The 26,684-nt window shown below is 43.6% G+C and overlaps 1 protein-coding gene across 1 annotated transcript; it reads left to right on the top strand.

Annotated features, from left to right (window-relative positions):
- The first annotated feature begins 4,732 nt into the window (after positions 1-4,732).
- On the top strand, positions 4,733-26,090 carry Mtmr9 (myotubularin related protein 9). Its single transcript, XM_031361509.1, has 10 exons — positions 4,733-5,272; positions 6,751-6,859; positions 9,198-9,323; positions 12,902-13,075; positions 15,560-15,777; positions 19,542-19,703; positions 20,031-20,172; positions 21,555-21,775; positions 22,899-23,050; positions 25,484-26,090. Exons 1-10 carry the CDS (start codon positions 5,091-5,093, stop codon positions 25,645-25,647), a joined length of 1,650 nt encoding a protein of 549 aa, XP_031217369.1. The 5' UTR covers positions 4,733-5,090; the 3' UTR covers positions 25,648-26,090.
- Positions 26,091-26,684: the final 594 nt, after the last annotated feature.

The following is a 26,684-nucleotide window of genomic DNA, read 5'->3' as shown; positions in this document are numbered from 1 at the left end:
TCAAAGTACAAATCCCAGGTGCCTACCTATATGCCTGTAGTGAACATGCCAAGGAATGGATCGGGAGAGCAATCTCATGCACAACCGCTTCAGAAAAATAAATGTAACCAAAGAAATGGAAGTCTCTGTTAAAGTCTGGAAACACTGAAGAATCCAAAAGGACCCTAGAAGACAGAAGAATCTCCCACATGCATGGATATGCACATGAGGAAAAATTAACCCAGATCTCTATTTCTCACTCTGCACAAAAAAATAATTCCAAAACAGAACAAAAATCTCGATGCGAGATTTAAAACTTTAAAAATTCTAGAGGAAAAAGTGGGGGGAATTTAAAGACACAGGTATAGGCAGGTCTTACTGGAATGGACTTTACTAACAAAGGAAGTAATCTGAAGGATTGACGAATAAGATTGTGTGAAACTAAAAAGCTTTGTCACAGCGAAGGAAGCGTCAGAAGGGACAGCTTGCTGAATGGGAGCAGAATCTTTGCTATAGCTCGCGAAAGACTAATAGCTAGAATACAGAACTCGAGGAGACAAGCTATCAAATACCCAAGCAATACAATCAATTGATAGACTAATAAATTGATGAATAGAAAATGGCCAATGGATGTATGCAACTGTGTTCAACATCCTCAGCCATCAGGGAAAGGTAAATAAATAAACATCGAGATTCCATCTCATTGCAGTCAGAATGGCCATCACTAAAAATCAAATGCAGATTTGGGAGACAGCTCAGTCAGTAAAGTGCTTGCCATGAAAGCAATAAGGACCTGAGTTTAATCCCCTAGTATACACTGGTAATAAAAATAAAAATAAAAATTAAAAAAAAAAAGCTGGGTGTAGAGCAGCTGAGATAGCTAAGCCAGAAAAGGTGGTTGCCACCAAGCTTGACGATCTGAGTTTGATCCCACCCAAATAAGAGAAGTAACTCCTATAAGTTGTCCTCTGATCTCTATAAGCAGATCTATGTACACACACCACCACCACCACCAGCAGCAGCAGCAGCAGCAGCAGATACATTTGAGGATAGAGAAGAGCCCTTTTATACTGCTGGTGGGGATGTAAATTAGTTCAAGTACAACAGAAAACAGTATGGGCCTCCTCCAAAATCTAACAGTAAGATCATCAAGATGGTTCAGCAGGAAGGGATGGTTGCTGACAAGCCTGATGACTTAGGTTCAGTCACCAGAGACCTCAGTGGATGAGTTCTCAGCTAACCCACACCTGTGTCATGTCATACAATATATCAATTTAAAAAACTAAATAACTGGAAAAAAACCCAAGGGTAGAATTACCACACGACCCAGCTAAACCAGTCTTGGCCAGATGCCCAAAAGACTTTCAGTCAACATACCACAGAGAGACTTGCATATCAGTGTTTATTGTAGACTGTTCACAGTAGCTGAGTTATGAATCAGCCACATTGGTCAATAGATGAATGGATGAAAAAATATGGTACTCACAATGGAATTTTATTCATATGCACAGAAGAAATTAGTGTTTTCAGGAAAGTGGATGGACTTGGGATCATGTTAAGGGAAATAAATCAGATGCAAAAAGACAATTTCTTGTTTGTAATTCCTAGGATAAAATTTTGCTGGTTATACATCCATACCATGTTAATTTCAAGAATAAAGATAGTAAGTGCCTGCAAGTCAATGAAGAAATCCTTTAAGTTATTTTATCTTAAAAAATATTCACTGTATTTGTACGAGTGTTTTACCTGAGTAAATGTAGTGCACTTTGTGCTTGCTTGATCCCTTTGGAGGTCAGAAGAGGGTGCTAGATTCCCTGCATCTGGACTTAAAGATGGTTTTGAGTTTCCATGTAGGGGCTGGGAAGTGAACCTGGGTCCCCTGGAAGAGCAGTGACTACTCTCAATCTTTGAGATCTCTCCCAGTGTTCCTTAATACTTTAATTCAATAAGGTGTGTTCTCTCTCTCTCTCTCTCTCTCTCTCTCTCTCTCTCTCTCTCTCTCTCTCTCTCTCTCTCTGTGTGTGTGTGTGTGTGTGTGTGTGTATGTAGAGGTGTATATGACTATGTGGGCCTGTGATTTTGGAGGTCAATATCAGATGCATTTCTTGAGTCCCCTGAACTTCATTTTTGAGTCAGTTTCTCTCATAGGTTGGTCCAGAGTTTACTGTTTCTGATACACTGGTAGGCCCATGACCTTCAGAGTCCTCTTGTCTCTGTCCCTCTTCTCCAGCACTGGGGTTTTAGACCCAGGTTTCTTTTTTGTATGTGTTCTGGGGTTTTGACCTTAGGTTTTCAAACTTGCTCCTTACCCATTGTGGTGGTGGGAATAAGAATGGCCCAATAGTTTAAATATTTAAGTGCATAGGGATTAGCACTACTTGAAAGGATTAGGAGGTATGGTCTTGTTGGAGGAGTGTGTCACTGGGGATGGGCTTTGGGGTTTCAAATGCTCAAGTCAGGCCAGCAGCTCTCTAGAGCTTCCTGCTGCCTGCAGATCCAGATGTAGATCTCTCAGCTCCTTTTTCAGCACTATGTCTGCCTCTGTGCTATATGTTCTGCCATGCTGATAATGGACTGAACCACGGAAACTGCAAGCCACCCTCAATTAAATGCTTTCCTTTATAAGAGTTGATGTGGTCAGACTGAGCATGGGGTCCCCAGTGGAGGAGTTAGAAAAAGAACTGAAGGAGCCGAAGGGGTTTGCAACCCCATAGGAAGAACCACAATATCAACCAACCAGACCCCCAGAGCTCCCAGGGACTAAACCACCAACCAAAGAGTACACATGGAGGGACCCATGGTTCCAGCCACATATGTATCAGAGGATGGCGTTGTTGGGCATGAATAGGAGAAGAGGTCATTGGTCCTGTAAAGGCTCGATGCCCCAGTGTAGGGGAATGCAAGGGCAGGGAGGTGGGAGTTGGGTGGGGGAACACCCTCATAGAAGCAGGGGGAAGTGGATGGGATGGGAGGTTCCTGGGGAGGAAACCAGAAAAGGGGATAACATTTGAAATGTAAATTAAGAAAATATCAAAAAAAAAAAAAAAAAAAGTGGCCATGGTGTCTCTTCACAATAGAATGCTAAGGCACCCATTGAGCTATCTTTATAATCCTTGAGTAAATTCTTTGTATACATTATAAGTTCCATTATCTTCTTGGCTTATCAGAATCCCCTGAGACCTTTATTTCTTGACTGTTTGGACAGTTAACATTTGACTACATCATTGGACTGTTCTAATAGAAGCATATCCCATTGCCTTTGAATTCTACCGCCACCTACTGCTTATGTAGGGAACTGCTCCTCCCCGTTTACTCATGCTTTATTCCTAATTACTGAAGTTTGGTTTTCTCAGCGCTGGTGAACATTCTACGCTTTGAACTTCAAATCATTGTCGATGTAATTTCCTAATCGTTTCTGGTATTTCATTATAAAAACTCAGAAGATAACAGAATTTTTTTCTCTTGGCAAACAACAAATAAAAAGAAAAAAAAAACCCCTAAGTTATAACTTTATAGAACATGAAACATTTTAACTTAATGATATAACGTTTTCATAATTTATTTTCAAGAAAATCAGAAGGGCTATAGAATCCATGGAGAATTTCTATCTTCTAACATGTACTAAATTGAACATCTTCCTTGGACATCTTCCATTCAGGGAGCCTTACCCTTCAAGGCTTTACTTTCATGTTTTCTCTGTAAAACTTTCCATTATTTTTCAGATTAAAAGTAAATTCTTCATTCCACAATTTGTAGTTAATATAATGAGTCATGTGGGGAAGGAAAACGAACAAATCCAGTTTGAAAAATACCTCCACATTACTTTGCCTCATTCCCTTAGCATCCATTGCTGGTTGTTTTTCTTTTGCAGATGAACTGGGTCGCAGGAGTGATTTAAGACGAGAAGGTTTTTAGGAGAGCCAAGAACAAAAGCAAGGACAAACACTGTGCAGTCTGGTCAGCTTCACTTTGCACACTCTGAAATCAGCTACCTCGTTGTTCTTATACACTGGATGGTGAGAATTTTCACGGCTAACAAAGTTAAAGCAGATCAGGACTCAAGCGTAATTCCTATTCTGGGATAAAGTAGAGGGATAAAAAGCAAGAAGGGGGAAATTACAACAGCAAAATCTGTCACTGCAGTGTCTGTGAGCAGTACAGCTAGACTGTACTTAGCCCGGATGCTATGAAGTCGTGACCAATATTCCAAGGTCTTTGATTTCAGGCTTTGCTACAGATAAACTGAGCTGTCTCTGAAGTCACTAGAGACCTTTCACAGGACGAGGATTAATCAGTTTCTCTTTGCGTCCTTTTAGAATACGCTGTTCTTGGTTAAAGTCATGGCGCTCTCAAAGAGTCTAAAGCATAGATGGCCTGGGATCCCTTTCAGACACCAAGAGGCTATTTTTCGATCACAACCACTGCTTCGATCCTGTATTTGACATCTCTTCGTGACCAATCCATGAGACTAGCTACCAGTTATAGCAAACGCCCAGAAGACCCCTTGAGGGTCACCACTGTAGCGCAGGCTGGCAGGTCAGCGACATCTTCTCGTCCCGCCTTTTTCGATAAGGAGTATTTGAAGGCCAAGAATTTGAAGGGTCGGTAGAAGGTGAAAGAATTTTTTCTTTTTCCGTCATAGGAACATAAAGTCATTGTTTCTGGCTGTGTTCCACCGGATCTAACCAAGTACCAACTTCCGGTCCGGCTCCTATGTCTTCCGAGTCTTGAGTCCCTCTAATTCTGCACCGAGTTACTACCGGGTGCAGCGTTCACTACCTACTTCCGCCCGAAGTCCCTAGCTGCTCCGGCTCGGATGCAGCCCCGTCCTCGGGTCAGTGTCCTCCGCAGCCCGCCCATCAGAGGCCGGTGGCAGCGGAGAGTGCAGGGCCCCGCGTGAAGCCTTCTCTACGACCGAGTCCCGGCCAGTGGTGCGGAAGAGACTCAAGGAAGAGGCCAGGGCGGTGCCCACAGGCTTTGACGCACCCGCCCAATAGGGGCGGGGCTCGACCTCCCGGGCCCGCCCAGCCCGGGCGCTAGGTCTGCGGATTAACCGCCTCGTACCTACCTACCTGCCGGAGTAGGCCTCCCTCCGCTAGGCTGCGCCGAACATGGAGTTCGCGGAGCTGATTAAGACCCCACGGGTGGACAATGTGGTGCTACACCGGCCTTTCTACCCCGCCGTGGAAGGGACCCTGTGTCTGACAGGCCACCACCTGATCCTGTCTTCCCGGCAGGACAACACCGAGGAGCTCTGGCTCCTCCATTCAAATATCGACGCCATTGACAAACGGTGAGCGCCCACCACACCCAGGTCCGTGAGGAGCCCCGAACGGAACAGACGCTTTCAGGTGTTTTTTTTTTCGGGAGGCATCCTCACTCAGCCAGTCAAATGAGTCTTCTGTGGCCTTGATCTGAAAGCCATCTGCACTGGCTACCTGGCATCCCTGGGCTAAGGTCTCAAGAGTCGTAGTGGTCATTTTGAACACCATTTGGGCGTATTTTTAATATTCTCTGTTATTTTTTTTCTTCCGTCACATTTCTTGAATGTTCCTTGCCATTTCTTGAATTATTGGTTGTTGTTAATCTGACTTCACATAGTTGTGATTGAATACAACTTAAAGCGACCTCCCTCCCACCCCCACCCCCGTCCCCCACTCAGCCCTTTGCAACATAGGCCAATCTTGAACTCCCGACGCTCCAGCCTCAGCCACCCATGTAAGTGCTGAAATTACAGTTGTGTGTGTATGGGCCACTATGCCTGGCCATAGTACTTAACTGAGTACACTGTCATCTTTTCCATATATGCGTATGCATTTTAGTCTCTCCCTAAAAAGTTTTAAAATCGGTAAGGTGCACCCCTGTAATAGCTGACAGGGAATGCCAATGCAGGTGGATGACAAATTTTACACCCCTGCTCTTGTAGGGAAGACGGAGTTTATCATATTGCATCTTACTTAGTCTCTGGAATGTTTCCTTCCCACTGAGGGTAATCATTAGTCCTTAACTTTCAGTTTTTCTTGTGAGAAGAAAAGGGCTGGCCCTAAAGGAAAGTATGAACTAATTCGTCTTTATTTATTTCCCTACTCTATCACTTTAAATTTTTTATTCTTACTTATGTGTGTATGTGTGTACAAGAATGTACATGAGTGCAGATGCCCCAGGAGCCAGAAGAAGGTATTGAATCTCATGGAGCTGGAGTTGCAGGCAGTTGTGAGCCACACTGTGTGTTCTGGGGACAGAGTTTGGATCTTCTGGAAAACAGCAGTGTTCTTCATTGCTGAACCATCTCATCAGCATTCTATACTCTTTACCTCTGCAAGCGAGTGTCTCAGAGTCAAACAGTTATCTATACTTTGATCTGTGCTTAATTTCTCTGTCTTATCAGTATCCCTGTGAACCCTGTGTACTCTAGGCAGAAGGCAAATTGCTTATCTAGTTCATTATGAAGTGTGTGTGAGTAACAACATACTTTCTACTACTTGACTGCATATTTTGGGTGTTAGGATTTCTACAGAGATTATGCCTTAATAATCTGATCTGAAGTGATGGTGTTACCAGCAGTTTGCATGAAGAGGTTGCAGGTTATCTGTCCACCCACACCAGCAGCAGACTACTGGACTCCTCAGTTCATCTTTATTGCATAAATGTATTCAGTGGTTTCTCATGCCTACATGATAAAGACTGAATCCCAGGCTCTCTATGTTCTGGTTCTCACCTACTGTCCTCACTGGTTTTCTTACCATTCTCATTTCATGTAATTTCTTACAGATTTGTGGGCTCTCTCGGTACTATCATCATAAAATGTAAAGATTTCCGAATCATCCAATTGGATATTCCTGGAATGGAGGAGTGTTTAAATATAGCCAGTTCCATTGAGGTAAGTATTTTGCAGGTAAAATCCTGACAGGAAAATGGCAATATTTTGATTTTGTACAGCGCTTGATGCATAAGAAGAATCATGTTTACTGTGCAAATCTTGCTACTTTCATGATGAAGACAGTTTGTGAACTGTTTTTCTGTTTCAGTGGATTTCTTGGAAGAACATCCCATGTGAAGTTCTAAGCCAGTAAAACAAATACAGTGTAGCTAGATCATGGACACGGTACAGTCAGTGGGTATTACAGTGAGCAAGTGTGGTCTTCCTGAATGGAGTGTGTCTTTGGAACCCTTGAACTCTGAGCAGTACTCTTAACACTGTGATTGTTGTAATAGTGAGGTCCTTCAGTGGGGCCCGTGGGTGAAGGACCTCACCTGTCACAGTTAGCCTATAGTGTCTTATAAAATGAAGGTAACATTACCTGCCTTTTACCTGTGCTGTACGATTACATTTGCAGGTATATGAGAGAATGCTCAGTTTAATACTTGCCAGATGGTTGTTGCCATTGGAGGGTCCTTCTATGGCAACAGTTTTATTCTCAGACTTTGTAGTAGAAATTAGCCACATCGCATAAAGTTCACTGTCGTGCCATGTCTCAGCTTACCATTGCACTGTGTCAGAAGTATATTCGCAGTGGTATGTAACAGGCTAAAGCAAGTGATTATCACCAACAGCTGTCATCCGTGACTTTGGCACATCTGCAAGTATGTATTTGTTTTCACTAGTTCACCTAAGGCGTATCTGTTTATGCATGTGTAAAAGCTTTGAACATTGGTTCTGGCCATACATGGAAACTTTGCTTGGATAGTTTAAGGTCTCTGATGAAGGCCTCACATTCCTTTTCCTTCTTCTAACTATTATGGCCAGTCCGATTTTTAAATTGCCTTATTTTAAATTGCTACCACTAAATTATATCAATTATATCAACTGACTCTGTTTAAGGTCATTTTTAAGTAATTATAGAGTCAAGCTGATTTTATTTTCTTTCAGTGTAACTAACTTACATTTATGTAAAAAAACAAAAGTGGGTTTAGCTCTTAAAAGGAGAGAGAAAGCCTTAAATCTATAATTAGAATTTTGTTTGGCTTTAAACAAGAAGTAGAGGATCGGGTGATGTGTTGTTGAAGAAATGACACACAAACCTTTCTGCTTTTGCCAAGTTCTACTTGAAGAAACGAGTGTGTAAGTTGAATAGTCTGCCATACATAGTTGTCACTTAGAAGTATAATCTTGACTTGGCTGCACTCCCCAACATGAATGAGAAAGCAGACTGAGATAATGTTCCACTATTTGGACAAAGGAATGCCTAGGGCTCACTTTGGTTGGGTATAACTAGTGGAGCATAGAGATAGTACATGCCTAAACAATTGGCAGATCCCTTTAGGAAGGAGGAAGTGAGTGTGAAGGAAGCCTCCATGTGTGTGTCTTATAAGAGCTCAGTTTTATTATGTACCATGTACTGTTGTTGGCCTATTAGATGCCTTATCTCCATGGAGACTCCCAATAAGCCTGAAAAGTTTCTTCCATAGAAGAAGACTTAGGGGAAGCTATATGATTTAACCACTGTGTAGCAGCTGGTCAGAGTTAAGCATTCTTTTTTTTTTTTTCGAGACAGGGTTTCTCTGTGTAGCCCTGGCTGTCCTGGTACTCACTCTGTAGACCAGGCTGGCCTCGAACTCAGAAATCCGCCTGCCTCTGCCTCCCAAGTGCTGGGATTAAAGGCGTGCGCACCACCGCCCGGCGAGCATTCTTTTATATAGTGACAAGCAGGCATTGCTTTTGAATAGTTTGCAAAGTATAGTTGATTACTAGATTTTTAGCTGAAACTTTACTAACTAATCTAGACTCCCTTGCTCCCCAGTACCCAGAAATTCTTGGACATGCTAGCTGGGGGAGCTTGAGGCCTCTGATACTTGGCAGCTGGTCAGAGTTGAGCATTCTTTTATATAATGACAAGCAGGCATAGCTTTTGAATAGTTTGCAATGTATAGTTAATTACTAGATTTTTAGCTGAAACTTTACTAACTGCTCCCCAGTACCCAGAAATTCTTGGACATGCTATTGAGCTTTGTAAAATTGTACCAGGAAGCATTATTTCACTAGGCACAGACTGCCCTGGTGCATGTTTCATTCAGGCAGCACTTGTTGAGTGTAGGTGTGTATGTGTCAGTGTCTTGTCAGATGATGAAGTATGGGTGCTGGAGTCAGACTAGCTGCATAGAGAGACCATAGAGAGACACAGCGTTGGAGACCTATATTGGGCTCCATCATCACCAGGTTCTGTGTGCCACTTGCCCCTCTGTTAGATTTGTAGAATCTTTTTCTTTCTGTCCTTTAGGCATTGTCCACTTTGGACTCGGTCACCCTGATGTACCCTTTCTTCTACCGACCCATGTTTGAAGTGATTGAAGATGGCTGGCATTCCTTCCTTCCTGAACAAGAATTTGAGTTCTACTCCTCTGCTGTGAGTTAACATTTGACATTGTGGGTGATAAGAACTAACGCAACCCTTTCTTTTACTTATGAAAATCCTCTCTTCCCTTTGAAAACTAGTGAGGTGGGGTTGGGTTACTCATGCCTCAAATTAAGAGTGTGCTCTGGCTGTTGGTTCAGCCCCTTCTGCTCTGGGCTGGTTATTTTGTCTCTGTGTTAGTTTCATTGCTGCAGCTGGCAGTGTTTTTCCTTCTAGTAGATTAACATAGTCTAGGTGTTTTATTTATTTATTTATTTATTTATTTATTTTTCAAGACAGGGTTTCTCTGTGTAGCCCTGGCTGTCCTGGAACTCACTTTGTAGACCAGACTGGCCTCAGAAATCCGCCTGCCTCTGCCTCCCAAGTGCTGGGATTAAAGGCGTGTGCCACCACCGCTCGGCGCTTTAGTTATTTTTTAAATTACATTTATAAATATTGTTTAAAAAAAATAAAAACAAGGGTCTGGAGAGATGGTTCAGCAGTTAAGAGCACTGACTGCTCTTCCAGGTGTCCTGAGTCCAATTCCCAGCAACTACATGGCTCACAACCATCCATAATGGGGATGTAATGCCCTCTTCTGGTGTGTCTGAAGACAGCGACAGTGTACTCACATACATGAAAAAAAATAAATAAAGCATTGGTTTGCTTAAAGCTAGTCTTGGCAGACTGTACATTAATAAGTGTCTCCTGAGTAACAAGTTAATATGTAATAGATTTTGATCCACTCTTAAGGTATATTAAATCTACAGTGTGCCTGAGATGGCACTGGAGAACCCCTCACTTGCTCATGTACTGCTGTGGGTTAATGCCTGGCCTCATCTCCAAGACCAGCTACTAGAACTAGGTTTTCCTTCTTGTCTCTTTGTTTTCTTTATTCTTACTTTATAAATATCTACTTGGAAATCAAGAAGTAGAGATTAGGCATTCATGGCATTTGAAGAATGAAGATGCCCATGGTGACAGAGGGGAGAAGGGAGGGAGTTTTATGGTCTTGTATAGTAAATACCATTAAGAATGGTGAAAATAGTGTAGCCTTGAGCTTGTTTGAGGGATCTGTATAAAAGATGAAAAGTTGGCAGGAATCAAACTGCATGTTATGAAAAGCCTGGGGTGAGGGGGGGCCATAGGCTCCTGAAGGATGTATCTGAAATGAGAAGGGAGCCAGGGTTTGAATCTGCTGAGAAGCGGGAAGAGCAATTTATAAGAAGCATCCTTCGGGCTGGCAAGATGGCTCAGCGGGTAAGAGCACTGACTGCTCTTCTGAAGGTCCTGAGTTCGGATCCCAGCAACCACATGGTGGCTCACAACCATCTGTGATGAGATCTGACTCCCTCTTCTGGAGTGTCTGAAGACAACTACAGTGAATTACGCCAGAGCACGCAGAGGTCCTGAGTTCAGTTCTCAGCAGCCACATGATGGCTCACGGCCATCTGTACAGCTACAGTGTACTCCTACACATAGAATAAATAAATAAATAAATCTTAAAAAAAAAGAAGAAGCATCCTTCAAGTGTGGGGAAGCAGAAGTCTGGGGGGCTGCATTCACAGCTTACTGCTCTTCCCGGGCTAGAAAGTAAGCAGCAAGAGTGTATGCTTCACAGAGTCAGGAATCGGGACATGTTCATTCCTATGCAGTATTCCTGGCACATGACCAGCAAGTAGTAAGGATTTGTTAAGTGAATAAAAGAATGTAAGAATTTATTGTATTTATAGAATGGGACAAAGGATTTTGTGTCTATCATTAGAAAACCTTTGAGAAGGACAGGTTGTCTTGATCTGTAGCCTTTGAAAGCTGGGGCTTTTTGGTTTGTTTGTTTTGAGCTTCTTTTGTTTTGTTTGCCAACCACAGAATTCTCTAATCATAGTATTAGCCACTTCTGCTTATCAGTTATGTCCCTCCACCCCATGCAATGTGATATTAAAAAAACAGAATGTTTAAATAGCTATAAAGAGACCTCATTAGTCTCATTTGGTGGCTTTGTTTAGAGATCAGCATACTGTGGCATTGATAGTTCAGAGCAGCTCACACTCTGAAAGAAGCCAATGTTCCTCTAGAAGGAAAAGCTAGAGGAAGGAGCCTGAGATGATCAGTGATAACAGGGGAACAGTGAGGAACCCTGGGAAGGAGCAGGCCTGAGAAGGGGACACTTGACATTGTGTACAACCCAAATCTCTGTCTAGGAACAAAGTGAACATGGAGCTGAGTCGCCATGCAGCACAGGCCATGGAGATCACAAAGCCAGCCAAGGTCTAAAAGCATGCTAAAAACAAGTTACCTCTGTACCAAATGTGTCTGCTTTCACAGGGCCTGTGATGCAGCCAAAACCATAGAGTCAGAAGTGTCACCCATTCTCCTGAGGACAGAGCAAGGGGCACTGAGCCTAAGATGACCAAGATGTTTGAAGGATTCTAAAGCAGTAGTTGAAACTTCCTAAAGAAGTACGAGAAAGTGACCACAAAGTGGAAACAGTAGAGAAATCAAGTGGGGGCTGGAGAGATGGCTCAGTGGTTAAGAGAGCTTGCTACCTTTCCAGAGGACCTGAGTTGAGCTCTATCATCCTCATGGAACAGCTTGCAACTACCAGTAACTTGAGCTTTGATAAATCCCATGGTCTCTTCCAGCCTCCACAAGCATATACGCACATGCTACACACGGGCACATGTGCACACATATGCACCAAGTAAACAGAATAAGTAAAAACTTTTGCAAAATGTTTGAAAATAGAAGAAAGCAATTAAAATTTGTATAAATTTGATCTTATAAATGAAAACATTTCACATTTTAACCTAATTTTCTATTAACATAAGCCAGGGTTGATGTGTAGGATCAGGTTGGATTTGTAGACACATATTAAAGTTTGCACATGTTTTTGGGCTTTTAGCTGTAAAGTGCAGTTTTACATTTTACATGCAGTTTTCATTTCTGCTGTTTGATGGGTTCCTGTCATGTGCTTCCAGAATGTAGGAGCTGACTTAGAAACAATCTCATGACACATTAGGGCTTTCTAGGAATATCTCCTTGTCATAAGAAAGATGAGCCTGTCTCATTACATTCTCTTGTAAATAGCAGAAGGACCAAAGGATTTGCTCTGGCTAATGTCCACTCCAGTAGAGCATTTTGGAATGACAGTCTGTTGGTACTGTGTTCAGGTCATTATAATCCAAGCAGTGCCCAGAAAGAAGTGAATGGGCTAGTGTTGCCCACCAACACTTGGTATATTTAACTGAAGGGCAAGAACTGTTTTAACTCTTTGCCAGGCTGTCTTGTGGAATGGAGAGCTCAGGCTGTGCTGTCTGCATCATGGTTAAACTGATAGAGAAGCTTCAAATACAGTAGGTGTGTATTTGGCACAGTCAGGAAGTTGTAGGGATGCTGATTCCTAGTCAGTCCAGAGCTATTGCAGTTGGTTTGAAGAGTGGAGTTTTTCCCTCTATAGGACTTGAGTGTGTGCTAGCTGTCCAAATTCCCTGTTGAATGGCTTCCCTGGAAATCATCTCCAAAGCCTTTCAATCTTAGATGCTCTATGACACTGATTTGGTTGCTAAGCTTTGAAGTGCTGTGTTTTTCAGACCAGTGAATGGAGACTGAGCTATGTCAATAAGGAATTTTCCATCTGTCCTTCCTACCCACCAACTGTCATTGTGCCCAAGTCCATCGATGACGAAGCACTTAGGAAGGTGGCAGCCTTCCGACATGGGGGGCGCTTCCCAGTCCTGAGCTACTACCATAAAAAGAATGGCATGGTGAGTATGCTCTGCTGGCAGGAGTGGTCTGGGGTGGGCAAGATCCTTATGAATGATCTTTTCTCTGTGTGGCTTTCAGCTGAAGTCATTGGCCAGATTGTTCCTACTAGTACCTCCTTCGTGTAAACTGCAGGGCCCCAGAGGTGGGCTGCTTTCCTGAGGAGGACGCATACATTCTTTCAGTACCGATCATCGTTAGAAAGGTTGGATTTACCTTCAGAGCACAGTGTAAAGGAAGCTGTGCTTATTTAATGCTTACTGCAATAGAAAATCTGGGATTGGGTAGGCCGTTCATAGTCTGGTGGAGTGGCACCAGTGCTACAGCATGGAACCTCAGCATGTTGATTATGGACAGGACAGGGGAGGGTTCAGTTAGTCTAGGTGAGAGGTCTCTAAACTAGCAGGCTCTGCAATTGTTAGTTTTGCATACGCTGTCAACATTTACGATTAGAGGAAGATTTTGTCATTTCTCTGACCTAACCTTGGGCAAGGCTTTGTCCATTTCCCATGGGTCTGTGGCATTGGTCTTTGACACATGGCCTGCTCATTTCAGCAAGATACTTCACTCAGGACTTCCCAGATTCCTCACAGGGGATGCAGCAGTTTAGAGCTTGCCCCATGTGAGCTTTCCAATTACTTTCTGCTCTCTCCCTTCCCCTCCCCTTCCCTTCCCTCCTCTCACCTCCGCCCTCTCCCTCTGTTTCTCCCTTCTCCTCCTCCACCTACACCGCAGTGTTTTTGAGATAGGGTTTCTATGTTTAGCCCTGGCAGGCCTGGAACTCTCTGTAGACCAGGCTGGCCTCAAACTCATAAAGATCCACCTCTGCCTCTGGAGTGCTGGGATTAAAGGCATGTGCCACCATGTCTAATACTTTTTCCTCTCTTGATTTGCTTCTTATTCTGCAGCCCATATTAAATTGGACAGTTACAGCTCTCTTCCATTGTCCTTCCCCCTGGGAATATGAAAGAGAGGATCAACATAACAGAGTTAAAATTGTGCTCTTTTAGTCAGCAGGCCACCTGTCCTACCAGTAGTGGCATTGCTCCTCCGTTTTTATTACAGTGTTTGAGTGACACTGAATGTAGTTTTGTGTCCTCTGGTGGCATCAATATAAAATAATTGGTGTTTATTCTGAACCAAGCAGTAGTGTCTGCCCTGGGTGACAGGTTTCATTAGCTCCTGCAGTCCCAAATAAAAGAAAAGCACAGGTAATGCATTTAACGGCTGCATTGGTGAGCACCTCAGGTGGGTGGGTGCCACAAAGCAAGAAAGCTGGTGTGGGTTTCAGATGTCACAGCTTTAGATTTAGGGTGTACAGAGATCAGAGATTGGCAAAGCCTAATGGTGCGTCCCGCAAGGTTTTCCTAGTAGTCACCAGGCTATTGGGTCAGACCCAGAGATGGGCAACTGCTGTGGAGAAACAAGTTAATCGAGGAAGTGCATGCACTGGCTCACAGATTCCATGTTTCAGTCCCTGCTGCCTCCACTGCTTTGGGCTTGCAGTGAGGTAGAGCACTGTGATAGAGGGAGTATGGGGAGAGAGGCTCCTGACTTCAGCAGAGACAGACCGGAAGACGGGGCCAGAGACAGGGCTCTCCCCTGAACACATCCCTACATACCTGCTTACTCCAGCCAGGCCCCACCTCCTAACATTTCCTCTACCTTCCAAAAACTTAACCACAAACTGGCCACAGGCCAGGTTGAACTGTTTCCGAGTAGTAACAATGTGTGATGAAGATTTTCCTGAGACAGTTCCAGTCCATTCCCCGGAAAAGACTGGTTTAACAGGCACTAATTTCTTGAGAAAAGCTTAGAAAGCAAACTTTTCAGATGCATAGATGGTAGTCTTCAAAGACAGGTAGTCTCAGAATAGGAATAGGATGGCAGAGGACAGTAGAGGGTAAATAATAGACAGGTAGCTCCTGAACACTGAGGATGACTCCTCACACAAGGACGCATGTTTTTCATTTTGTGTTTTTCTTCGTAATTCTTGTCTGTCAACCATGTGTATGGAGGTGAAGTTTGCTCTTTCTTCCAAGATTATGTTAGTCTGTCAAATAAAGTGATAGAGATATAAAGGGGGAAAGAACTTGTGGATTTTACCCTGTGTCTAAGTGTTGGGGCATGAGACTAAGAACCAGGAGGTGGAATTATCAAAGAGCAAGGCATTGACTTCTGGGCTGGGGCACTGAAGGCACTAGGCAGTTGGTTGGGGTAGAGAAGAATGTATATGCAGTCAGTTGGGTTGGTTTGTTACACAAATGAAGCCTCCCTGATCCAGGAATATAATTGCATTAAAGTTCAAGGCTTATCTTTGTTTTTACAGTATTAACTGCTGTTAATACATGTAGAGTTTTGTGTATGGCACACTCATCAGAATCCATGGCAGAGTGCCACAGATTGTTTTTGAGAGAATCCTGATCCAGCTCCTTCTCAGAAACTTCAACTATCTGCTACTGAATTGTTACCATGTGTGTTTCCAGGTGATTATGCGAAGTGGTCAGCCCCTGACTGGCACAAATGGGCGGAGGTGCAAGGAAGATGAGAAGCTGATAAATGCCACCCTCAGGGCAGGAAAGCGTGGCTACCTTATTGACACCAGATCCCTAAATGTGGCCCAGCAAGCTAGAGCCAAAGGAGGTGGCTTTGAACAGGAGGCTCATTATCCCCAGTGGAGGCGGATTCACAAGTCCATTGAGAGGTAATGAATGAGTCAGGGTGATGGGACTCCCTGTAGGCTGATTGGAGAGGGTGATCCCTGGCTGTTCAGAAATCACAGCCACTCTACATAACTGAGAGTCTGTAATAGGCTGGACAACCTACTGGAGGTTCTCTGCCCCATCTGCTTTACCCAGGTTTAGTGGACAAAAATGTGTATGTTTGTCAGTGCATACACCTCTCACCTCATAAAGAGTAAGAGTAAATTTATTCTTGAGCCAAATACAGTGACCCTGGCCCAGAAACACAGATTTGGTTTCCTCCAAATGGCATGTTCCAATGTGGAAGTGACATCATGAAATTGTCATAGGATGTCATAGTATGAAAGACACGAAGTAAGACATTTTCCAGATACATCAGGTAGGTGAGTTACATAAATGGGGAACCGTCAGCTAGCAGGTCTTAGGAGCTGTCTAACAGCATTCTTAGCTTTTATGCTAGTGGTTTGCCAAGTTAATGGATTCCAAAGGTTTACCAGTGGTGGAACCATTAGGTCACACAAGATAGGCAGAGTAGATGGCTCCTAAAGGGCAAGAGATAACCAAACATAATTTGACTGGGGATCTGCAGCATTCCAACTCCACAATCACAATGTTCAAATCACTCAGTCTTATGTTTTTAACATAGGTGTGGCTATTTTCTGCAAACTTGAGTTCACACCATTGTGTATGATGTGCTGTTTTGATTCAGCTGTAGATTGTGAAATGTTAAAGCAACATATCCATCATCTTACCTGTTTGTCTTAGGCAAGAATATTTGTGTGTTCTCTGTCAGCAGTTTTCAAGTGGTCTTGTAACTGCTGTAACTGTGTTCTGTAGACCCAGCCTCTCAGGTCCATGGCTCACAGCATCCTAAAAGAACAAAGCAGGAGGCCACATATCAGTAAATAAACGTGGTTGTAAGCCAGATGAGAAGGAAGATGTTCCTAGTTTAGTCTGTCATGGCTGTGGCAGTATTGGGACTTTTGGAAAGTCATGAGACAAAAGCCAGAGCTCCACAGATTGAGTTGTCGGCTTGATAAGTCCTTTCCTAGGCGAGGAGGCTAGATGGCCTCCATTCTTGGCATGGCAGAGTGTGTTGTCCAGGCCCAGGTGAGTTTTAGGATTGTCCCTTTTCTCTTTCTGGCAACTGCCATTACACTTTTGTAAAGGGTTGTATGCAGTCTGTAGATTGATTTGGGTAGAAGAGTACCCTGACCCTCTTCCCAGACAATTAACATGAGATCTCTTTCCATTGATTTGTGTCCACATTAAGTTTCTTGAGCATTTTATAGCTTTAGTGTGCAAATCTTTTACAGTCTTGAGTAATTCACTCCCAAGTTCTTTCTTCTTTTTGTTGTTCCCTGAATGAGTTTTCTATTTCTTTTTACATAGTTCACTGCTAGGATGTAGAAATATGCCTAACTGGGACAGGGGAGACAGCTCAGTCAGTTAAAGTGCTTATAGCATGAAGACCTAAGCTCAACTTTCCATCACTCACATAAAAGGCCAGATGTGCTGGTGTGTACTTGTAGTCCCAGTGCTGGGGTGGGAGAGACAGGAGGAGCCAAGAGACTCATTGGCCGGCCAGTGTAGCTGAGTCAGCAAGCTCCAGGGTTAGTGCCTCAAAAACTATGGTGAGAACAATAAAGCCAGACACCTGACATCAACCTCTGGCCTCTATCCATGTGCTTGTAAACGCATGCCTCTACATTCTTCCTGCCCCCCCCCCGCCCCCCGCCCCCGGGCCCTTGACTTCCTGTCTCACATGTGTTGGTTTTAGTCTGAAATTTTTTTTCTAACAGATTTTTTGCTGGAGTCTTTAGAATTTTTCCATTTATAAGATACATTGTTTATAGAGAGACAATTTCACTTCTACAAGTACAAAAAAAAAATGTAGTTGTTTCTTTCTTTCTGTTTCCCATTGCTCTGGCTGGTGCCATGATGAAAACATGCATTCTGTGTTGTTACTGATCTCCAAGGAGACACCATGGACTACCCCATGGAGCATGATGTTGGCTGTAGTTTGCCCCATGTGGCCTTGCTGTGTTCAGTGCATTTCTCCGTAGGTAACTGGTTGAGTATCAGGAGAGGATGCTGACTTTTGTCTCAGGCTTCCCTGTGTCTGTTGAGATCCTTGTATTTTCTGTCCTATACATTGTCACATGTAGTAACAGTTTGAGTTGTGTCCTTGTGTATTTTCATTTTGTGGTCCTGGGTGATGTTGCTTTAATTGTGCTGTTGAGTTCCGTTTGGTAGTGCTTTGATCTTGTCTTATTTGTCCTTGTCTGGCCTTGATATTAGAATTGGACTGGTAGGTAGATTCATGGCACTCTCTCCAGGCTTTCCGAAGACTGGCATTTAGTTCTACACAAGTTCTGTGGCCTGTGAGGCCTTCAAGGACCTCAGGTTTTCTTTGATGGCAGATTCTTGGTTTTTGTTACTGACTCCATTTGTTGTTGTTAACTCACTGTGCTGTTCACATTTTTGTTTCCTCATGATTCAGTCTTGGTAGTTCTGTTTTCCCATTTTCACATTTTTTAGGGTATTCAGTTTGTGGTACATAATTTCTCATAGAAGTCCACAATCCTCTTTTCTTTTTCCATTTGAGGCAGGATATCACTATGTATCCCTGGCTGACTTGGAATTCATTATGTAGACCAACTAGCCTCAGACTGACAGAGATTTGCCTGCCCAGATTAAATAAAGGCCCTGCCACCATGCTACCTTCTGCATCTTCTCCTCCTACGCTATCACTTTCCGTGTCTCTTCCTGAGATGCTCATTAGATTACTTGAATTTGTTCTCTTTTTAAATTATTTGATTTAGCTGGGCAATGGTGGCACATGCCTTTAATCCCAGCACTTGGGAGGCAGAGGCAGGTGGATTTCTGAGTTAGACGCTAGCCTGGTCTACAGAGTGAGTTCCAGGACAGCCAGGGCTATACAGAGAAAACCTATCAAAAAAAAAAAAAAAACTATTTAATTTAGCTAAAGAGTTTTCAATTTTAGCCAACACACTTTTTGGGGTGTGTGTATGTGTGTGTGTGGCAGTTGAACACAAGGCTTGGGTATATTAAACAAATGAGCTCCACCCAAGCCTTCATTGAATTGTGTAAGATAAGCAAAAAAATCTTATGTTGAATAAGCATAGTCGAGCCTTACTAGATAGCAATCTTTTTTAAATTCAGCCCTGAGTGTGTCAGCTGTTGCCAGACTGGCAGAACAGATTTACTACATATAAGTACATCTTCCTACATAGAAGGTTTAGAGGTTCCCTCTCTCCTGTTTCCTCCACCCGCTTGCTTCTCACCTGCAAGTTCTTCAGGGGGTAGCAGGTGTGTTGTGGGGAAAGGGGTCTTGGAGCTAAAATGGATAGGATTTGTGCTGGTCCTGGTGTCACTGCTGAGACCTAGATATGTAATCTAGATTATTTAGCAGCTGTAGGGTCAGAGGTTAACCTAAGTCTTGGGATCAGATGGTAACAGGGCAAGGACCTGGCCTCTGCCTTCCCAGGTAACCCAGCTTTGTGGACTGGGCCTCCTCTATTCATTCAGCAGGAACAGTTTGCCAGGAGACATTAAAGCATCTTTGCAGTAGTGCTAAAAGTCATTTTCAATCCTTAATCCTCAGTTTGCTGCATAGCAGTGTAAGTGTTCTGAATTGTTTTGCCACTGAATGCACCAGGAGATGGAATTGGGTTTGTTTTCTTTAGCATTCTGTTTCATCTATCTGTCTCTCTTCCTGTAACTTTCTTTCTTGTTTTAAAAGATACCACGTTCTTCAGGAGAGCCTAATCAAACTGGTGGAAGCGTGTAATGAACAAACCCACAACATGGACCGATGGCTCGGCAAGTTGGAGGCCTCCAACTGGCTGACACACATCAAAGAGATTCTGACCACTGCCTGTCTGGCGGCCCAGTGCATTGACAGGTAGTGTGTGCTTGGCCTCCTAGTTATACGTTTGATGGGACCAGTTTGCTCATCCTCTAAAGAAGTGAAGGCAGGAAGTACCTGCTCTGACAGAGACTGTTTGTGGCTTTGTAAAGGGTTAGAAGATCAGTTGAAGGGTGCTATGGGACTTATTGATGCAAAAGGATTCTTGCTATATGAAGTTTGGGATTTGTTTTAGTCTCATGTTTTCCTCAAGAGAATTCTCATCTGCCCAATATCTTATTTAGACTCTGTATCCTACTGATACGTACAGGAAATGTTCACAATTACGGAGTTTCCCATCTGTACTCTGGGTTCTCCTCTCAGGGAAGGTGCGTCAGTGTTGATTCATGGGACAGAAGGAACTGATTCCACACTGCAGGTGACTTCTCTGGCCCAGATCATCCTGGAACCAAGAAGCAGGACCATCCGAGGCTTTGAGGCCCTGATAGAGAGAGAGTGGCTGCAGGTGAGAACCCTGCTGGGAAGGCATGGAAGGGACTGCCAGTCACTGGGATTGAAGTCTCAGTCATGGTGCTAACTAACATTATGCATGAAATTTTGATCATTTAAAATTTTTAAGTTGTGTGTTTAATTTTCTGTGAGTCAAATAATTTATCTTCACCCAAATACGAATTTAGGCTTATCATTAGCTTCCAGTTTCTCAATCTCCTGTGCTGTTTGTTGAACTGGGCCTGCGTACACGTAAGCAGGCGATCCACCACAGAGCGGCAGTCCCATCCCAGCATCTCTCTGTTTATATGGCTCACACTTGTGCAGGTTGAGCATCCCTAGTGTGAAAATCCCCAATGCTCCAAAATGCTGACTGCTGACATCTGTGATTACAGCTGTGGGAACAGGTGTGGAGTGAGTCTGTTAGTAACCACCCTCGGGCTGCGGATAAGGCGTGTGCTATGAGGCTTAGGTTCCATCCCCAAATATCTCATGTTGCACGCACAGTTTTCAGAGTGCTTCTGGTCTCAATCAGACAAGGGAGCTTCAGCTTGTGTTTGTTACCAATATGGGAAATAGAAAAACTGTTAGACATAGAAGGTTTTCCATGAGCTGAGTCTTGATCCAGATAACCAAGCAGGAGGGAGGGTGGGACTGTGACCATGAGACTGGCCTTCCACACGGTCTGCCTCTTGTCCATTGTGCTCCAGCCTACACTTCCCTTAAGATCTAGTTAAAAGTCATCACTTTCACGATGTGTATGAGAACAAAGCCTCCTTCCACACATGAAGTTGATTCATTCCTTTCATGTCCTGTCATTGTCATTAGAGACTCTTATCCTGTTCTGTGTTTCTCCCTAGGACACACCACTGCCCTGTAATGTTAGTGTAATGCTATATAATAACTGTTAACAGGCACACCTTGGGCAGTAGTTGAAATCAAGTCTGAGGGTTTTATAAATCTGTCATTACCCTCCCACCGCCCCCCCCCCCCAGACAGGGTTTCTCTGTGTAGCCTTGACTGTCCTGGAAACTCACTCTGTAGACCAGGCTGGCCTCAAACTCAGAAATCCCCCTGCCTCTGCCTCCCAAGTGCCGGGATTAAAGGCATGTGCCACCACTGCCCGGCAAATCTGTCATTACTTAAGCCTCACCTGCTTTTGATGTCTGAAGGACATTTTCAGTCCCCATATTCATCTCTTCACTATACAACTTTGCCAAGGGTTTAGAAATTATCTTTTCCCTTAGTTGCAGAAGTTAGTTATTTTAACCCAAAAACTAATCTAGGCAGGGGCAACGTTGGCTTTATGGTATTCCAGTAAATAGAAGTGCCCTGTGATTGTGTGAACTGGTGTTCTTGGGTGTGCCATAATGTGGCCATTTCTGTCTTTTCCACTAGGCTGGTCACCCATTCCAACAGCGCTGTGCACAGTCAGCCTATTGCAGCAGCAAGCAGAAGTGGGAGGCCCCTGTGTTTCTTCTCTTCCTGGACTGTGTGTGGCAGATCCTCCGGCAGTTCCCTTGCTCCTTTGAGTTTAATGAGCATTTTCTTATCATGCTCTTTGAACATGCTTATGCCTCACAGTTCGGAACATTCCTGGGCAACAATGAAAGTGAAAGGTGAGTGAGCTCACACCAGGTCACTTCCTAAAAGAGATTGGGATTTGGATGTGTGTGAATGCCATTTATAAGAAGGTAGAATCTGGGCTGGAGAGATGGCTCGGAAGTTCAGAGCACTGGCTGCTCTTCCAAAGTTCTGAGTTCAATTCCCAGCACCCACATGGTGGCTCACAACCATCTGTAATGGGATCTGATGCCCTCTTCTGGTGTGTCTGAAGACAGCTACAGTGTACTGATATATAAAATAAATAAGTTTAAAAAAAGAAGAAAGAAGAGGAGAAAGAGGAGCAGGAGGAGGAGAAGAAGAAGGAGGAAGAAGAAGAGGAGAAGGAAGAGGAGGAAGAAAAAGGTAGAATCTGTAGTTAAGCACAAATTAAATTATGCAAAGTACAGACACCATATGAGCCAGGTGTGTGCTTGGTGAGAGGGAACTCTAGGCTTTCTGCTGCTGGATTAAAATTAGTTGATGCATTGCTTAAAAGCTTGGAGCATATTAGACAGCCATTTTCATGTTAGTGTCTTGATGTATGATCACAGTTTCATATATTTGGGAGACAAGTTATGATATAACCAAGCATGCCTTCTATCCTTTTCCATAGTTTAGGAGAATAAGATCCAGAGAAATTAAGTAACTGTCCAGAGACGCACTGCTAAGCCACCAAAGTGTGGCCTAGGGGCTGGAGGTGGCTCAGCAGTGAAGAACTCATATAGCTCTTGGAGAGGACCCAAACTGTGTTCCTAGCTCTCTGATTGGGTAGCTCACAATGCCCTCTCAGGGCAATTGCATCCATGTGACAACAGATGCATATTCAAAAGTAAAACTTGGGGAATGAATCTTTACAAATATAACCTTAGTAGATGAGTTCTGGTTCCTGATTTACCTGGGAATTGTCCCCAGGCCTTGAGTGACAGTTCACCCCAGCCATCGGCACTTATAGAAGGTTTTGGAGCTTCATAGCAGTTGCTTCTGACAGATATTTTCATCCTAAAGCATTTTGTTTCTTTACTAAGCATTTTGTTATTTTATGTCACAGGAGGAGTAGTATAAGACCTGTTAGGATGAGCACTTAAGGGTGGTTCTTAGCCACTAATGACTCTAATGAAGATTTTCTTTTTTGAGCAGATGTAAGTTGAAGCTACAACAGAAAACAATGTCTTTGTGGTCATGGGTCAATCGGCCCAGCGAGCTGAGTAAATTCACCAATCCGCTCTTTGAAGCCAACAACCTGGTCATCTGGCCTTCTGTAGCTCCACAGAGTCTCCAGCTGTGGGAAGGTAATTTCCCCACTGTGTGCAGATTCACATACTCCAAGCTGTGCCCTGAGCTGGCCTGGGGTCACATGCCACAGTAGTTGGTATTTGAAGATGGCCAGCTGGTAACCCACAGATCTGTGTATGGGTGTTACTGTTTTCTCAGTGTGGGCATGGCAGCTGACTAACATCCCCTGATTGACAGGGATACTTTGACAGGAGTTGGCAGATAACTGGGACATGAACGAATTCTAAGTTTTTCTATCTGTTTCATTTCTTAAGCATCATTACAGTTAAATGAGTGTTAAATGATATCACACAGTCATTCCAGTAGGATCTGTAAGTCAGCCCAAAACACTAGTGGGTATTGCAGTCCCACTGTTTATGAGGAATAGCAATCATAGTGCATTCCTAAGTATATTCTAAAACAGGTTCTTACATGTATAATTTTTCACATTAAACTAATCTCCTTAAATAGCAAAACTTGGGTTTTTTGTTTGTTTGTTTGTTTTTTTAAAAAGGCCAGATGTCACATAGTGTATATTAGGTGTTCATTCCACTGGCACAGTAGATGTTCCATTGAACTTAGTAATCATTTTGAAGACAGTGAGTGCATCTTCATGAATGTTTTCACTAAGTACCATAAATAAAGAAAGGCCGTTGCTTGGGAAGTTCTCCTAGGTTACCATGCATGTCTGTTGCCAACTTCTAGTTTGTGGTGCTCATGTGTGGAAAGTGATTTGCCCATCATGTGGTGCCTTCTCTGTCTGGACTGCCTCTTGTTCCTCTTGGCATGTCTGCTGAGTGCATCCTCCTCAGGCTGGGTGCCTCCCTCCTTAGAGTGTAGGGCAGCTAAATGCCTCCATGAGTGTCTAGGTTCCCTGAGCAGGCCCCTGTGGTTTAAATCTGTGACAGGGCAGAACCCCTCTACTTACTCTCTGGATTGTTGGAGACAGCCACAGTTCACAGAACAAGTAATTTCCTAAATGAGAGATTGCCACTTTGCTTCCTTTGTAAAGATCTTGGGGCTGGTGAAATAGCTCAGTGACAATCTGAGTTCTGTCCCCAGGACTCATGTGGTGGAAGTAGAGAACCTACTAGCTCTGGCAGCTTGTTCTCTGACTTACACACACACACACACACACACACACACACACACACACACACACACATGAATATGCATACATCATCTGAATAAAATGTAATAAAGATTTTCAGTTTCTGAGGCAGTTTACTTAAAAGCCACTGTCACACTTAATCACTGGAATGATAGACCAGCTGTTGGAGACAAATGCCCAGTCCTGAGTGGGGCTCCAGAGATGAAGTAGTGGAGAAAACACAACTGCTTTGTGCTTACATCCTGGGAGACATTCATAATGACTTCTAATCAAAGGATAGTAGACTGTGGAATAGAAACAACAAGAGCCAGCTTTCTCTAAGCATTTGGCCCCCCATGTCTGTGAAGTTCACATGCACAGGCAGAACCAGCAATGGATTGGAAATCTCAAAAAGTTTGTCCTGTGGCAGATTAGTTTCTTGTTCACATTCTAAGCAGCACAGTACCATGAGTGTGTTTAGTGTCCACACTGAATAGGGCAGATATCCTGAGATGCTTGTGTGCATAGGTTAGAAACAAACACTCTGTCACTTGATGTAAAGGATTCAACATCTAAGAACGTGACACCCAGGAGCCATTCTGGAACCAGTCACCTAAGATGACAAGCACCCCTTCAGTTCACAGTGAGCCAGTGGTGGTTGTCTGAGGAGAGGAGCAGTTCCCTGTGGAGCTGGATGATGAGTAATGGTGCAAAGTGATATGAGTTATGGATGGTGAGGCATAAGTAACAGCCTGTGCCTCTGATGCTACCACCACCATCACTATCCCAGTGAGAATGCTTTCACTCATGCAGGCAGTCTCACAGACCACCTACAAGTCTGCACTTGTAAAATGGGTGACTTGGGTTATGAAAGTGAAGACTTCGTGGCACTGTAGGTTACTAGCTTATATTCATGAACATATAACAACAGTGTTTCTGGTTCTAACCAGTGAATACCTCCATGACAACTGCAGTTCTTTGCTACTGTGTGGGTTCTTTCAGTAGCTGAAGAATCTGTGTAGTTTAGAGTATCGTGAAGCACAGGGTGAGCCAGGTGTGGTAGTGCATGCCTGGAATCCTAGCTGCTTGGAAGCTGGGATAGGAGGATCACAGGTTTCAGGCTAGCTTAGGCATTTAGTGAGGCCTGTTTCTCAAAGTCATTAAAAGCCGTTGTTCCATAATAGATAATTTGTCTGTCAAGTCAGACAAGGTCCTGGGTTCAGTCTCTAATGCTGCAAAACAAAAATTTAAACAAATATAACATGAGTTGTGGGAAACTGTATAGTAGTGCATGGAGTTACCAGGAACACAATAGTTCTCTGAACATCCTACACCTGTTTTTCATTCCCGGATTCTACAGGAATCTTCCTACGCTGGAGCAGATCCTCTAAGTATCTGGATGAAGCATATGAGGAAATGGTTAACATCATTGAATATAACAAGGAGTTACAAGCCAAGGTCAATGTCCTGAGAAGGCAATTGGCTGAATTGGAAACAGAGGATGGGCTACGAGAGAGTCCTTGAAAGATCTCCCACCTGTCCTGAGGACCTGTCCAGGTCTGAGTCCGTCTCTCCCTCTGTTTGCCCTTCAGTTCATGTACACAGTAGCCTTGAACTTGGTGGTAGGTGTGGGATCCCTGTAATGTTATGGCCTTCTACGTACTGCAAGTCACTAACACATCAATGTGGCCTGTTAGGCCCTTCACTTTGGGAGCAGGAGGTGCTGTCACCTCACTACATATATGACACTTACGCCCTATGCTGTTCTCCACCACCACTTTCTGAACTTTTGGTTCAGACTAACTAAGAATCCCTCTACAACATGGGCCAGGCTTATTTGCATTCACGTATAGAGGTGGGTATTTTTTTTAATGGAAATGGTTGAGAAGCCACAATTGTATGTTTAACATGTCATCCTGCTCCTATCCTCCACTTCTAGCTATAAATGACCGTTCTTTTTAAAAACAGTTTTGGACTAACAAAGCCTGTTTTGTCAAGGAGGAAATCAGAATAGTTTTCTTCGATAATTCTTTGTACAAAGGGCAACAGGTGTGGTCCTCTAATAACTTCATTAAGAAAAGATAAATTTGCCAGTAGACACCAAAAGTGTGTGCCCTAGAGAATTGAAGTAGGAATTCCTTACTGGTAGCCATGGGCTACCATTGCATTGGCTTTTCAGGTTTCTGACCATACATACAAAATGTGCTCTGAGCAATGGGTGTGAATGAAGCCATCGCTTGAATAGAATTCACTTTTTAGAACTATACAGCATGGACAGCATCTGTGCGCCAGAGGTCTGAGTTCTTACTGCACTGGTTGGTATTTACTACCTCTGTGTGACATATTTCCCTTCTGAATATCCTAAGAGTTGACTTGTGTCACAGCTAGACTTTGACGTCAGTGTGAGCCATTTGTAAGTCCATCCTGTGTTAGGCAAACAGGATTGCACTGGAGTGGGAAGCTAGGAAAGTGACACAGCTGCTTGAGACCTTGCTGTGTCAGAAGCAGGGCAGCAGTGGTGCAGTCACCTCTGAGTGCTGCACCCTTGCATGCCTGTGGCT

Source organism: Mastomys coucha, unplaced genomic scaffold (genome assembly GCF_008632895.1).
Source record: "Mastomys coucha isolate ucsf_1 unplaced genomic scaffold, UCSF_Mcou_1 pScaffold9, whole genome shotgun sequence".
NCBI lineage: Eukaryota > Metazoa > Chordata > Mammalia > Rodentia > Muridae > Mastomys > Mastomys coucha.
This window is presented reverse-complemented; position numbering and strand designations above follow the sequence as displayed.